General features: G+C 42.0%; 3 protein-coding genes across 3 annotated transcripts; all 3 read left to right on the plus strand.

The window, feature by feature from the left end:
- Window positions 1–136: 136 nt before the first annotated feature.
- On the plus strand, window positions 137–4,533 carry LOC109485059 (autocrine proliferation repressor protein A-like). Its single transcript, XM_019788471.1, has 15 exons — window positions 137–562; window positions 1,169–1,289; window positions 1,394–1,456; window positions 1,566–1,614; window positions 1,860–1,973; window positions 2,114–2,206; window positions 2,356–2,445; window positions 2,645–2,774; window positions 2,929–3,046; window positions 3,226–3,313; window positions 3,434–3,472; window positions 3,616–3,704; window positions 3,840–3,930; window positions 4,111–4,176; window positions 4,388–4,533. Exons 1-15 carry the CDS (start codon window positions 370–372, stop codon window positions 4,505–4,507), a joined length of 1,464 nt encoding a protein of 487 aa, XP_019644030.1. The 5' UTR covers window positions 137–369; the 3' UTR covers window positions 4,508–4,533.
- A 707-nt stretch (window positions 4,534–5,240) lies between these two features.
- On the plus strand, window positions 5,241–9,646 carry LOC109485961 (autocrine proliferation repressor protein A-like). Its single transcript, XM_019789668.1, has 14 exons — window positions 5,241–5,495; window positions 5,801–5,915; window positions 6,067–6,129; window positions 6,508–6,556; window positions 6,756–6,869; window positions 7,022–7,114; window positions 7,228–7,317; window positions 7,538–7,667; window positions 7,854–7,971; window positions 8,106–8,193; window positions 8,579–8,667; window positions 8,835–8,925; window positions 9,184–9,249; window positions 9,456–9,646. Exons 1-14 carry the CDS (start codon window positions 5,303–5,305, stop codon window positions 9,573–9,575), a joined length of 1,419 nt encoding a protein of 472 aa, XP_019645227.1. The 5' UTR covers window positions 5,241–5,302; the 3' UTR covers window positions 9,576–9,646.
- Window positions 9,647–10,047: 401 nt separating this feature from the next.
- Window positions 10,048–15,760, plus strand: LOC109485971 (autocrine proliferation repressor protein A-like). The gene is made up of 15 exons (XM_019789676.1): window positions 10,048–10,287; window positions 10,828–10,948; window positions 11,193–11,255; window positions 11,418–11,466; window positions 11,882–11,995; window positions 12,135–12,227; window positions 12,619–12,708; window positions 12,931–13,060; window positions 13,252–13,369; window positions 13,755–13,842; window positions 13,958–13,996; window positions 14,180–14,268; window positions 14,489–14,576; window positions 14,900–14,965; window positions 15,593–15,760. The coding sequence occupies exons 1-15, from the start codon at window positions 10,077–10,079 to the stop codon at window positions 15,710–15,712; spliced, it is 1,479 nt and encodes a 492-aa protein (XP_019645235.1). The 5' UTR covers window positions 10,048–10,076; the 3' UTR covers window positions 15,713–15,760.
- The last annotated feature ends 294 nt before the right edge of the window (window positions 15,761–16,054 follow it).

Below are 16,054 nucleotides of genomic sequence, written 5' to 3' on the forward strand. Positions count from 1 at the left end.
TTTTTAGTCGTCAGTTACCAAGAAAATTTATTTGAGATGCTCTCGCGAGTGATGAGTCATCGTCAGTTGTGTTCAGATCAGCCGAGCTGGGTCAGTAGTATTTCTACTGGGACTTTCCCACCTGTTGTCTCCTCGGTTTCTGATCGCGAGGAGGAACCGAGAGAAGGAAGTGATAGGAAGAACAATTTCCGCCAGGTATTCGAACGCTTACATGTCGGACTCGGAAGGTAGCCCGAAGTTGTCGCGGAAAACAAACAACAGGTTTGTCTGAAATATTTCTTATCGGGTACCGCGTGACAAGGGGCAAAGACCACTTTCCCTCGTGATTTGGCGGACGCGTGACCTCCTTTAGCTCCTACACTTGCCACCATGTGGGTCGGACTTGTCCCTGCCCTGCTGTGTGTGTTGGTTGTACCGCCCGGGGTACTGACCACCCCACTGGACGACTACGTCAACAAGCCGGACCCGCACTACTCCTACCACGAGGTGTTGGAATGGCGTCTGAAGGGTCCCGGCTACACCATGTACCTCCTCAACATGACCTCACAACAGTGGCTCACAGGTGAGATATAACAGTTACATGTAACGTTACATGTACATAGCAGGCAAACCTCTTTGTGTACGTTTGTATCGCAATTTCTGTAGGTTTGTGAATAAACATAAAATCAGTTACCCCCAGCCGTAAGCATTTTTTAGCCTTAGCGTATTATGAGGAGATAACAAGCAGATAACATATTATCATGAAAGTTAATCTGTGTTGGTAGTTACATGTTTAAAGTTAAAACTTTTGGTCCAACACAAAAAGTTCTCTCGCCTAGAGCTTTCGACCAGTCTACTGGGGAAAAGACCAGAGTGACTGGTCGAAAGCTCTACGTGAGAGAACTTTTTGTGTTGGACCAAAAGTTTTAACTTTAATGTGACAGATTACATATTACTTCAGATAACAAGTAGAAGCGCCCCCATGCGACTTTGGTGGACTTTATCATCCGGATGCGCTTCTATTTCCATACGATGGAATACGGATATACGGCGGTTTAATAGGCGGAATATTAATGTCATGAATCAAATCTTTCGTAAAATTATTTCAAAAGTTAATTTTCTAGGTATACACACACGTTATAGCCACCCTCATTCAATTTTTGTATACTTTCTCTGTATGTGCTTCCAGAGGAGGAAGTTAGCCGTCCGATCTGGTGGCATTTCCTGACTGTGACTATCCCAGACAACATCACCCACCCTGAGGCATCATTCATGTTCATAGAGGGAGGAGGAAACGATAATCCAGACAGGTATCGACTTCTTATTCTCATCCCGTTTCATTTTTTTAGCATGTGTTCCACTCCTGCTTATATGCGCTGTCCCATCTGACATATTTGCTCTATCTTTATTGCAGCCTCCCCGGCCATAACGACAATTTCATCGAGCTGACCCAAATGTTTGCGGTATCAACAGGAAGGTATTAAATAAATGTATACATGTATTATGTAGCGTTTTCACTACTAAGGAATAGTTGCAATATACTAGTAATACATTAAAGGGGTATTACTGATTCTGTGTTTCTCTAGTGTCGGCGCGGACCTGAAACAGATACCCAACCAGCACATCGTGTTTAAGGTAAGTATCTTGAGTATCAGCTGTATTTATCAGTACTAGTAGACCTTTCTGCATTGATGAATGGACATTGTGCTTGGCCTTACCGGCCATCTGAGTGTTGACCGGCGGCGGCCTGCCACTCGTAGGCATTTTGCCATCCCCCGCATGGTTTCTTTTAAATTGATTCAATTCAGGTCAATTCAATTAAATTCAAAGCAATGCAATGCATGCAATGCAATCTTTCTTGGCGGTTTCACCCCTTTCAGAACGATTCACTACGAAAACAACGATCAGAAGACGCCATCATCGCGTTCACGTGGAAACACTTTCTGGACAACCCGGACCAGCCGGAGTGGCTACTCAGGAACCCTATGACAAAGGTAACATGGCCTTCTGTGTCAGCTACAATAAAAGATTCCATGGTGTACGAGATTCGAGATTCGTGCCATCTCTGTTTATCGTTACGATAATCCTTATTTCTGATAGCATAACCGGAGTATAACTGTTGATTGTGTTGAAGGCAGCAGTGCGGGCCATGGACACAATACAGGACTTTACAAAGAAGATGACGGGGAATCAGCCAGACAAGTTTCTGATAGCAGGTGCTTCAAAGGTATGTCGTGTTGTCATTCATTTACACAAATATGATAAATTTGCCAGAAATGTTTCTGCCCTGTAAATATTCTTTTTTTTCATAAGATTAGCAATATTTTGCCACAGTAAGTGTATTGACATTACTAATATCAATGTTTCCTAACCTAGCGCGGTTGGACCACGTGGACCACCGGTGCGGTAGACAAGAGGGTGTTTGCTATAGCTCCTCTAGTTATGGATCTTCTGAACTTACAGAAGGTATGTATCATTGTATGTGAGGATACAGAAGAGATCATTATAGCTATTTTGTGTTGTTTTCTCTAAATATATATTTCAGGAGATTGTAGAAAATGTTTTCATTTTCGTCATTACCGAATAGATATATTATTCTACATGTACTGAAGGTACACTACAGTGACTACTATACTAACAGGGTAACTTCCTGTATCATGAACAGAATTTGCACCACTTTTACCGAGCGCTGGGAGGCTGGACTTTTGCTTTTGACGACTACTATGACGTGAATATTACGGAAAGACTTGACGACCCAAATATAGAAAAGATGGCAGCCATCATTGACCCACTCGGTAAGACTACATTTGTAGTATAGTCAGTGTCCTTACTGTGAGACTGACATTAACCGACTAGTTTAAACAGTTGACACGATTTCTTCATCATTTACAAGATCAGCAGATCAGTAAATCTGAGAGATTTCTCTTTTTTTTCTGCAAAATATCTCAGCATACAAGGATCGTCTGACGATGCCAAAGTACATCATTGGAACAGGAGGGGACGAGTTCTTCATGCCGGACGATTCTTACTACTACTGGGACCAGTTGGAAGGAGAAAAATATAGAAGGTAGAGGCAAAGAACATATCAGTTTACTTCTTAGCATGTTGGAATGCTGGCATTTGTTTTTGCACTCTACTGAAAGGCATTGCCTAATTTGACAGATAAGTTTTCTAGTAGTCTTTTTCATACACCTTAATAAAGCTCTGATTTAATGAAGTGTCTTTGTCAAACATAAATATTTACAGATGGATACCAAATGCCGAACACTCATTAGCGGGCCATGAAATCAGCCTGTTCTTTGGAATGCGGGCGTTTTTCTTCAGCATTGTGGAGGTATTGTTTCAATCTTATCTGAACCTTTATCATAGTATAGAGGAAACTTTAATATCAGTGTTCAGTATGTTTTCTGTATTGTGTTTGTGAAGTTTACATAACGAACTTGTTTGCACACAGAACTCCCCGCGACCAAAGCTGACGTGGACGAGGGAAACGGTAAGTCCTAATTTGTATCGGGTGTTTGAATTATTTGATCCAAAAATACGCATGGTTTTCCCAACACATTGACAAGAAAATAATTGGTATTTATGGTAAGTGAATTCACGAATGAAAATTACAAATCACTATATTTTTCTTAGGGGGAAAGAAGTGGGAAGATAACTCTACATACTAACATGGAACCTATGATCATCCGGTCTTTCCACGCCCGCACACTTGATGGAAAAAGGTTAGTATATCTGGCGTATTCTATCCTACTTCTGTTACTTACACTGTAAATATTGATTGCCTGAGATACACAGGGACCAGATACATTTTCTTTAGTTCAATATCCGAAGAAATTCGGGAATTTTTCTTCCCTCAGACGTGACTTTCGTCTGGTGAACCAACCCCCCGGAGAGACGAAACCTCAGCCACATCCCGTCATCTGGCTGCCACAGGACGTACAACACATGGTGAGGACCTGTTCACAAATATTACAAAACTAAATCTTCAGCTAACCAATGTTTAAACGTAACCGAGCGAACCGGTAATTTGGGAAGACGAAATATAGCTGACGGTAAAAGAGTTCTCTCTTTTTTTTAGCTATTTTTTGACAAATTTCTTTAATCATTTTCTTCATCCATGTTCTTCAGGGAAATGGGACGTACGTTGCGGAGTTTGATATCCCCTCTGTCGGGTGGCTCGCGTTCTTCATCCAGGTGAGTGAAGTGCAGAATTTGTCTTGCATAATTCTTACAAAACTGATAGAAATAGGCTACCTCATTTTTTACAGTAGAATAGTCCCGGTTGAATCATTGTTTACCGAGCACTCTTGTCAATTGAGTAAGACGCAATGATTGAATGAAAAGAAAAACATTCTATTTTCCTACCTTTTAATTCCCGACTGGACCTGTCCTGTTGTTTCCCCAGGCCACGTTCCCGGCTCCCCATGGAACTGCTCTGGAGTTCACCACCGAGGTGCACATCATCCCGGAAACATTCCCCTTCCCAGACTGCACCGGGGCTGCCTGCAGGGGGACTCTTCTGTAAACTCGTCAGATGTATTAATCCAGATCTGTTCCTAAAAGTAATTCATGTTTTTGACACGAATCGAAACGCATTGTGTGTTCTGGAAAAGACGTTTCTATATGTACACAAATAAACAAAGATGTCGTTGTATGATCTGTTATAGCCGTTTTTATTATGTGTCACTATCAGGAGAATATTATTAATAGTCTCAACAAGTTGTCCGTAAATGATAAATGGTGATATATACTATATGTTAAGTCATCATAATCTGTGGGCTGGTGCGAACGGTGTTAAGTACGCCACAGTAGTTGTTGGGCTTTAAAAAAAAGGCCATTTGTATGGCATAAATTGAACGGGGCATTAAGTTGAACGGGACACCAATTTGAACGGGACATAAATTTGGCCAGGCATAAATTTGGATGGGACATGAATTTGGTCGAGGTATAAATTTGGTCGTTGCATAATTTTGGATGGAGCATACATTTTGGCCTGGGCATAAATTTGGCTGGGCATACACTTAGCTTGCGCTAAATTTGGCTGTGTATATATATTTGGTCGGACGAACGTGGATATGCACATGCACATGCATATCCCGTGCACATTCTACAATGGTTTGCCCGGCGAACCTTTATGTACTGGTATGTCGGAAGGCTGCGTTACCACAACATACACGACGTTTAATTTGTCTGCAATATTTCTTATCGGGCGGTGACAGTTTGTCAACAGTTATCGCGTGACTCACGAGGTCAAAGTACAACGTTCCCTCGACCCTCGTGATTTGGCCGCCGCGTGACCCCCTTTCGTACACTTGCCACCATGGCGGTAGGATTTCTCCCCGCCCTGCTGTGTGTGTTGGTTGTCCCGCCCGGGGTACTGACCACCCCGCTGGACGACTACGTCAACAAGCCGGACCCGCACTACTCCTACCACGAGGTGTTGGAATGGCGTCTGAAGGGTCCCGGCTACACCATGTACCTCCTCAACATGACATCACAACAGTGGCTCACAGGTGAGACTTGCTGCCCTGTGTTTACACCAAGCTCTAGCTGCCGGGGGTTAATGAATGAATGGATGGATGAACACCTTTATCGTACGTACACTGGATTATGTACAGGTCAAAGCAGAGGAGTATAAGTGAATTCGACTTCTTAATTGTGATTATCGAATGAGAGTAAATGTTTCAATCGAACTTGAATGTTCGTCTTCCATTAGGATTGTAAATTTGTCTGTACTGCTTAGGTGTATGAAGCCAAAGACTAATTTTCCAGAGAATTGATCTATTGATGCACACACTCTACTTGTACCGGTTTACAGAGGATGAAGTTGATCACCCGATCTGGTGGCACCTCCTGATCGTCACTGTCCCAGACAACATCACCCACCCTGAGTCCGCATTTCAGTTTATAGCGAATGAAGATAACACAAACAGGTATCAACATCATGCCGTCATTTCGGTTCAATTTTTTTAGGCAAGAACGTTACATATCATTTCTCTTTACATTATTACAGTGTTTTCGTGTGGTGATCATGAAGTATTGCTCAATTTTACAGTTCACAACTTGCTCTTTCTTTTATTCCAGTCTTCCCCCCCATAATGACGAATTCATCACGCTGACTCAAATGTTTGCGATATCAACAGGAAGGTATGAAATGAAGCCGTGCAATGGTTCAGTCTACAATATATGACATCTGTACAGTATTTTCAAACATCAATGGCTCATTTGGTCCAAAGACAGTGTCCCACAGCCAAAAGGCTGAAATGTTTTTGGGACGTTACAATGAGGTAAAAATTGTATCATAGTACAAAGTAAAAAGTTATTTAGCCGTTGAAATAGTATTTACACGACATTACATAAAATATATGAATATAAACATTAATATCAACATTAAAATCCTTATCATGTCAAAATACGTATTGACTTGTGTTGAGAGTACGCTACAGTCATGAGAAACTGATTGAAAAATGAATAGTGTAACAAACGCGGTGACAAAGAGATATTTGTGATTCTGCCTTCCCCTAGTGTCGGCGCCCTCCTGTATCAGGTACCCAACCAGCCAATCGTCTTTAAGGTAAAAAGTTAACATCTTTACTACTAGCGCTAGCAATGGGTAGTAGCAGAATGTGGGACAAGAATGTTTTCTTATTTGCTAAGCATCGATGAATGGAAGAGGCATGTATGTTTGGGTATGTAGACATTTTACAACCCTGTTTATGCTTTCTCGGCTTTTGTCTTTTAAACTCTCTGTTTTCATGATCATCCTATTTCAGAGCGATCCTCTACAAAAGCGTCGATATGAAGATGACATCATCGCGTTCACGTGGAAACACTTTCTGGACAACCCGGACCAGCCCGAGTGGCTGCTCAGGAACCCTATGACAAAGGTATTATGGCCTTCTGTGTCAGCTAGATTCGTGTGGTGTGCAAGAATCGCGATATTCTTGTTTTCAGTCATCATTTCCTGGTGTATGGTTATGATGGTATAGCTGAAGCGTTCTTTATCGTTATCAATCACGTTGTACGTGATCTTTTGAAGGCAGCAGTGCGGGCCATGGACACAGTGCAAGATTTTGTGAAGAGAATGACGGGGAATCAGCCAGAGAAGTTTATGGTGGCAGGGGAATCAAAGGTATGTCATGTCATTACTACTTAGATCTAACATCTTGTAGTTAGGTCAATATTGCATATCATATCTGTATTACGAACTAATATTCGTTGTATCGCTGATGTTTCCTAACCTAGCGCGGTTGGACCACGTGGACCACTGGTGCGGTAGACAAGAGAGTGTTTGCGATAGCTCCAATAGTCATGGATCTCCTGAATATACAAAAGGTATGTACCATTAACATTCGAATGACCTATTTGCTGTTGTCTTCAGAAGATATGCCCATCAGGAGATGCAAAAGTGTTTTGATTCTGTACGTAGAATTTTCTCTATATATAACTATGTATCTATTCAATTAAAGATGCCAAAGTAGGGTGCTTTATCTTAAAGCAGAAACTATTGATTAATATATGACATAAAATATTTATCTTGATTTATCCTGATCAGAATCTGCACCACTTTTACCGAGCGCTGGGAGGCTGGACATGGGCCTTTGGAGGCTACTATGACCTCAACATTACGGAAAGACTTGATGACCCAAATATAGAAAAGATGGCAGCCATCATTGACCCAATCGGTAAGACTCATTTGTGATAACCATTCTAGTAAAATTCTGAATATTACGCTGGTAATATTAGATCCACTCAGATATAAAATGCATAGTTTAATGGTTACGGGAATAAGCTAAGCGCTCGATAGGGTAACCTAAGCATTAGGTTGAGAAATGTAAAGTTCATTTAGTTATTTACAAACATTTTCTCAGCATACAAGGATCGTCTGACGATGCCAAAGTACATCATTGGGACAGGAGGAGACGAGTTCTTCATGCCGGACGATTCTTACTACTACTGGGACCAGCTGGAAGGAGAAAAATATAGAAGGTAACATCAACGAATATAGTTTTGACTCTTCGTGTTATGACATGCTAATAATGACATTGTCTCATTTGATTGAAAAGTGTTCTACTAGTCTTTTTCAAACGCCATAAGTTCTGATTTCTGTCATATATTTACAGATGGATACCAAATGCTGAGCATGAATTATACGGCCATGATATCAGCCTGTTTGCTGGAATGCGGGCGTTTTTCCTCAGCATAGTGGAGGTAGTGTTCTTCAGTCTTTGTCTTCTGTGGTAATTTTGTGAAAATATACGATTTACTTTTTAGTGCGTCCTCATCAGGATGCATTTATTCTGAAAGGTGTCGTGTTTCTTCCGTGTTTGTGACGTTTATACCATGGACTCGTTTGCCTACAGGACTATCCGCGACCAAAGCTGACGTGGACGAGGGAAACGGTAAATACTACATTCTGGTACAAATTCTGTACTATATTTTGGTAAGAAACAAACCACGGTTTTCTCAACACAAATCTGACTAATCTGCAAAACAATAGAATAACATATATCACGATAGACAGTCCGGTAAATGCGAACACTGTACAACATTGGGCTGTATTTGCCTTTGAATAACATTATTGTACTTTTCTAAGGGTGCAAAAAGCGGGACGATAACACTGCAGACTAACACGGAACCTATAACCATCCGGTCATTCCACGCTCGCACACTCGATGGTGAAAGGTAAGTAAGCATCCTCCTTTATTCTTTTGGGCTTAAAATTCTATTAAACGGTATAAAATACATACATTGTAGAGTAGTTGCCTGGAATAGACGGTTTCCAGATGCTCGAGTTTCAGTTACTAAAAAAAATCAAAACGAACTGGAATCTGTAATTTTTCTTTCCTCAGACGTGACTTTCGTCTGGTAAATCAACCCCCAGGAGCTGAGAGTCCACAGCCACATCCCGTCATCTGGCTACCAGGGGACGTACAACAAATGGTACACGTCCATCACGATATTCTCTGATATCACAAAAATATAATTTTCGATGTTTAAGCATCACCGAAACAGTAGTTTGTGAAGGCAGAATAAAGCTAAGCTGAAGAGATAGTTGTGTAGTTGGTATATCTATAAATGGTAATATCGATTTTTGTATGTAGAAATACGCAATACGTTCCCCTTTTGCAACTTCCTGACGAAACGATGTTAAGAAATATGTGATAGGTTTGTCATACATGTACGGAATTTGTTCTACAGGGAAATGGGACGTACGTTGCGGAGTTTGATATCCCCGCTGTCGGGTGGCTCGCGTTCTTTATCCAGGTACGTCAAGTATAACAGTTCGTTTGGTTAAGAGATTACTTGTGATTTTTGTGGCGACGCTTCAGGGGCGGAGGCATTTGTGTATTACTAAGTACTACTAAGTACTACTAAAAAAATTCACGAATGCATTCCCTAGGGAACTGGATTTGAGGTAGCCTTCACTCAGTGGGGTCACTTTACCGGGACCTGTCCTGTTGTTTCCACAGGCCACGTTCCCGGCTCCCCATGGAACTGCTCTGGAGTTCACCACCGAGGTGCACATCATCCCGGAAACATTCCCCTTCCCAGACTGCACCGGGGCTGCCTGCAGGGGGACTCTAGTTTAAATTTGTCAGACGGATTCATCTATTTCTGAAAACGTTTCATGTTTTGACACATGCCTTGAAACATGTTGTGTGCTCCGAAAAAGACGTTTCTGAATTCACACGTCACTTCTAGCGACTGTACAAGTTTTCTGGTACACTTGTCATTTATAACGGTTCAAACGTGTATAGTTTAAGAATGATCAGAATCCACAAATAAACACCGATAAAACAAATCAAGTGTTTTCTGGTATGATATGTTACTATCGTCTGCTGTGTTTATTTGTGATCATGACTGTTACGTATTCAAACTGATCCATGGCATAAACTCCCTTGTTTTTCGAGACAGACGGATGCCAACAACAACAATATTACGTAATCGTTCCATTGTTTGTAATAGTAAGTCACATGTAACGTTATGTGTAAACAGACTGGTTGACCCCAAGATAACATGAAACAAAGTCCTTTGAAGTAGTATGCTTTCGTGTCAAATGCACTTCCATATCCCGTGCACATTTTATAATCATGTCTGCTGAGTGTGTATCTCCGGCTCTGTTCTTCTCCGCCCTGCTGTGTGTGTTGGTTGTCCCGCCCGGGGTACTGACCACCCCGCTGGACGACTACGTCAACAAGCCGGACCCGCACTACTCCTACCACGAGGTGTTGGAATGGCGTCTGAAGGGTCCCGGCTACACCATGTACCTCCTCAACATGACCTCACAACAATGGCTAACAGGTGCATGGGCCTTACAAAGTGCTAAGTGTGTGTTAAACGTACATTTTACAACTTCGCAAACCCCCTTTGATTAATAGAGTTAGTTTAATTCCTTATGCTTGTTTTATGTTAGTCCACGGACCCATAATGAAATGTAAGTTTCATACACCAAGAAATCTTCCATTATGTTTTAGAACTTCCGTGCTGGGGACAATATAAGATTCAGTTTTATAACTTCCGTGCTGGGGACAATATGATGACAGAGGGTAGCCCAGTATTGTATATGTAGTTACCCGTTTCAGCCCTCGGGAGTCACATGAGTACATTAAACATCGCCCTTTGTACGGCACGTGAGGTTTCAGCTTATTGGTCTTTGACCTTTACAAAAAAGTGTCTGATAAAATGTTGACTGATTTGTTTTAACGCGTGAATTTCAACAGAAATCATAGAGATTGTTGGATGGAAAAACTGATATCAAGAAATCATTATCATTGTATTACAACGAGTCACTATAGCCCAGACTACTGAAAGGCTGTACCTGTGCGTGTGCGTGTGTTTCAGAGAAGGACGTCAACCGTCCGATCTGGTGGCACTTCCTAACCGTGGTCATCCCAGACAACATCACCTATCCTGACGCTGGGTTTTTGTTTATAGACGGAGATAACAATGACCACCCAGAAAGGTACCGATTTCCTCTAAATGAAGGACATATACATGTCTAACCTTTAACACACGGAACTAGTTATTTGACTTCCACTTCTGTATCGTTTATAAAGATGGCGAACTAGTGATTATAAGTATTAACTTTCATTCTTTGGCCCCCTATCTGTTTTCATGCATATTTCGAGACATTGCTTTGTTGTATACGGTAATTCATGCATGAATGTATTCTTATTTTCGCTATTATTTTTTTTACACACGTACAGCCTCCCCTCTCATGGTGACAACTTCGTCTCTCTCGTCCACATGTTTGCAGTAGGAACAGGAAGGTACGTTAAGTTAGGTTTACATACAGGTTCTCAGAAAAGAGATACCTAACAGGCCTAGGATACAAGTAACCGATGACTACTTTATCAGCATGTTAAATATACCTATCGAGTAAGACGTTGATGGTCTAGTCCATTGACTGTTGTACATTCTATTTACTATAGCGTCGCTGCAAATTTGAAGCAGGTGCCGAACGGACATCTGGTGTTCAAGGTAAGCCACAGTTCACAGATCTTGCACCACAGTTCACGGACTAAACAATGTGTAATTTTGAAGAGATTTTTAAAGGATAGAACATAGTCCATGCCCTCTAACCCTCTAAGAACTTAGCCCTGTCCACACGGGCCTCCCCAAGCTTGACATGGCATCCTCATGCCGCTCCTAGCCTCGTGAGAGCGCTCAACTGCGGCCGTAGTGAAGTAGCGGTGCGTGCGCGGGCGATGTCCTTGGTGCTGAAATGGACGTATGTAGCCCCTGCCGTGCTGGCTAAAGGCCGTCACGGTAATGAGTGCGTGCTATTGGCCGATCCGACGGAGGGAAAGACGCGGTGGCTGTGCATGGGCAATGTGTTAATTGTCAACATTTCAAAGCTACTAATACAACCGTTTTTGTCTTCTTCGCATTGTAGAAAGATCCACTCCAAAAGCGACTGTCAGAAGACGCTCTTATCGCGTACACGGAGAGACATTTCTTAGACAACCCAGAGGACCCGGAATTCATCGTCAACATGCCGATGGTTAAGGTAATGTAGAACTAAATGGATAGTTGCTTGGTTGTCTTTCTTCTTTCTTTTGACTGAACCATTGAATTGTTCATTGCATGTAATTGTACGTTGCATGAAAGGTTGTACATTCATTATACTTGTCAAATATGTTCCACAGGCGTCTGTGCGGGCAATGGACGCTGTGCAGGATTTTGTGAAGAATATGACCGGGACACAACCGGAAAAATTCATGGTGGGAGGGGCCTCAAAGGTATGTCTTGTTGCGGTTATTAGGTCCGAATACACTCTAGCTCTTCACGTGACTTGTGCGTGGTACATTGTACGATATACCCGGTAGTACATGTAGTGCAGGCGTCCTAAAGCTACGTTTGAAGCTGCATTCATTTCGGCGATATGAAACATGCTAGCCTGGCTATTTGCAAAGATAATAATACTTACTTGTACTTGCACTTGTTGAGGTCTCCTCGAGTTAGTCGTTCGAGTGGCCTGCGCACAGAACTCGTCTCTTCCTCAACAGTCCCCTCCACTTCTTCCTGTCTTTTAAGATAATGATAAATAGTTCTAATTATAGACCTTTGCTGGTGATATGGGCAATATACAAGACACATGGACAATATTAGTGACTACTCTCTTTCTCCTAGCGTGGTTGGACTACATGGGCTACTGCTGCGGTAGACAAGAGAGTGTTTGCCATAACTCCTATCGTTTTCGACCTGCTAAATGTACAGAAGGTATGTAGGCAAGGGAAACGTTCATGCATGTTTTCGTTATCTTTTGTCATTACCAGTTCGCACAGGGTATCGTACATATCAATGTTCATAACCGTTAGCAAGTAGTAAAATTCAAATAAATTCCCCCAGTAACTTATATACAATTTAGCTAAAGAAATACAACCATTACAATTTTGAAGAAGAGTGTGCTAGAAAAAAATATTCTTGCTGTGTATATTTCAGACACTTCACCACTACTACAGAGTGTTGGGCGGCTGGTCCTTCGCCTTTAAAGACTACTACTTCTACAACCTCAGTGCCAGTCTTGACGATCCAAATTACGAGAAACTGCAGACCGTTATAGACATACTTGGTACGTCCTAATCTACGGTTACTTTTCCATACATATAGATATGGTCTTTTCAAACTTTCCTGACTCGGTGGGTCATGAGGATAAAGCGTCAAGTCGCAATGTCATTCGTGGTAGAAGCTAGTAATTTGGTGTGTATATATTTATAATTCTGCAATAAGTTTAAAAAGTACACAACAAACATTATGTTGCAGAATACAAGGATCGTCTGACGATGCCCAAGTACCATATCGGCACGGGAGGGGACGAGTTCTTCATGCCGGATGATTCTTACTTCTACTGGGACCAGTTGGAAGGAGAAAAATACAAAAGGTAACGGCGCCCTCACATTAATCCATCGTACGGTTTTGAATTTTCAAGCGGACTGTGACAGAACCAGCCGCCAGTAAGGATCTTAGAGAGCCTGTCATGTAGCAAGACTGCTGAATTTTGCAAGACACATGTACGACTACTCCAAGAATGCTCTCATTTTGCGACTGTATCACACTTAGGTGGCCACCAATCCCTTAAATTAAGCGTCGGTGTTTTGAATATGATTCAGAGGGATGGCGTATGCCCCCTCTACATGTGAAATGTTATCTTGCATGCTCTCCAATTATAAATATTCCAGAAAAGCGTTCCATATGTATTATCTCAGTAAAGAACATTCCAGATGGATAACACATTTAAGTTTTTGTTCTCCTTTTTTTCATTCCAGATTGATACCGAATGCAGACCACCTTTGTGTTGGCCATGAGATCAGCATTTTGTTTGGAATGCGATCATTCTTCCTCAGCCTTATGGAGGTACACTTTGTTTGTATATACTAGGAATATAATTCATCACTATTTTGAATTTTAACCGTTATGATGTTTGATGTATGTAATATGTACTATGAAATTATTTCTCATTTGCATGTAGGACTCTCCGCGACCGAAACTTACCTGGACACGAGAAACAGTGAGTTAGGCATTACCTTCATTGTACTTAGTAGTCTAAGCTGTACCACCCAAAATCTACACTTTGTGTATAAAGAGAACGTCCAAGGCTCAATAAATTCTGACTAATAATTGCACCTGCAGCATTTACTCACACAATAGCAAGAATGCTGAATGTCTAATTTGTCATTCTATCCCTTTGTAGGGTCCGAGAAGCGGAAGGATAACTCTGCAGACTGACATGGAACCTATGATCATCCGTTCTTTCCACGCTCGGACGCCTGATGCAGTAAGGTACGAGCGTAGCCCCCCCCCCCCATGTCTCTCTTTCTGCAACAGCGCTAAACGTTCAGATTATGATCGTGGTGGTTTGTCTTTAGCTCTATATTTCCTGCAAATTCATCACATCCATATGTTTTCCAAACCGTTTATAAGAATCTTGTATGTATGTATGTATGTTATGTATGTAAAAAGTGGCTAAGCTATATCAGTTCTTTTCCCTCCCGACGCCCAGACGTGACTTCCGTTTCGTGAAAGAACTCCCTGATCACCAGTACGCGCCACACCCTGTGGTCTGGCTGCCAGAGGACGTGCAAGATATGGTACATAACACATGTCTATTTTCTACCGAAACAGTAAGATACAAGTATAATTACGATAGTGCTTTTGCAAGAGTAAACTGTTAGTTATTGTGACTTCCGGTTACAACAATGCGCCGCGATAGTTGCAGGCCTCTAGTAAGCGTATTTTTCTCACTGTTTCTTTACACTTTCCCCCTCGTGATGAATAAGGGATATGCACTTGTTATCGATGTATCGATGTTATATAGTGTCGCTACCATCTGACAGAGGAAACTTGTGAATTCGGTCTCTGGAAACACCATCTGATGTCTCTGGAAACACCATCTGATTTCTTGGTCTTACAGGGAAACGGGACGTACGTTGCAGAGTTCGACATCCCCCCTTTTGGTTGGCTGGCATTCTTTATCCAGGTAGGATCGAGACTGCACTCGAAAAACCTGTCTAGTTAGAAAGTTATCTCAATGTCGTGAAAAGGACAGAGTATAGTCTTGATTAAAAAAAATCTCATGTGGATATTTCATGGTTTTATGGTAAGGGTTGTTGCTTCCGGGTGGGTTAGCTTTGTTTTGGGTGGTTGAGCTTAGCCCGGAGTGCAGCCTTGTTCACTTTAGTCCGCTCCCAGGATCCGCTCGTACCCCCACCGGCTAGCGTGAGCTGTGGGTTTGTGTGTCTGTCTGTCCGGATAGAGTAGGTTGAAAACACGTGGGCGGGGATATTGGCAGACAGAATGATAAGTGGTCAAAATGTCAGACACAAGAAAAGGTGTTGAACATGAAGGTCTCCAAAATGCCATATACTTCTCAGAAGTCTAAAATCTCTGATTTCTTGTTAATCACTAGTATGTGTTGTAGATCAAATATCTTACATAAAATTGCACTATTTTTTTTCATCTGTCCCAGGCCAAGTTCCATTTGCAGTTAAACGCTTTTGAATAACCCTACCCTTGTATCAGTAACGTAAGGCATAATGATAAAATGAAAACATTTTATTTTCCCCTTTTACAACTACCGACGGGACCTATCCCGTTGTTTCCCCAGGCCACGTTCCCGGCTCCCCATGGAACTGCTCTGGAGTTCACCACCGAGGTGCACATCATCCCGGAAACATTCCCCTTCCCAGACTGCACCGGGGCCGCCTGCAGGGGGACTCTTGTTTAAATTCGTCAGACAGATTTATCTGTGTCTGAAAGTGTTTCAAGTACAAGTTTTATGGTACACTTTCATTTATAACGGTTCAAAGGTGTATAGTTTAAGAATGATAAGAATCCACAAATAAACACCGATAAAACAAATCAATTGTCTGATCTGATATGTTACTATTCCCCACACCCCACTTGTAGCCTTCCCTACTCTTCCCCACATGCTCGTAGCCCTCCTTACTCTTCCCCACACCCCACTAGTAGTCCCCCTTACTCTTCCCCACAGCCCCGGGGAGTTTGGCAAGAGTCTTGAGTAAGGTACGATGTTAAGAGAGGAGGATAGGCTTTTTTCCCCACCTAC

Source organism: Branchiostoma belcheri, unplaced genomic scaffold, assembly GCF_001625305.1.
Source record: "Branchiostoma belcheri isolate BF01 breed outbred unplaced genomic scaffold, Haploidv18h27 scaffold11, whole genome shotgun sequence".
In the NCBI taxonomy this organism is placed as follows: Eukaryota; Metazoa; Chordata; class Leptocardii; order Amphioxiformes; family Branchiostomatidae; genus Branchiostoma; species Branchiostoma belcheri.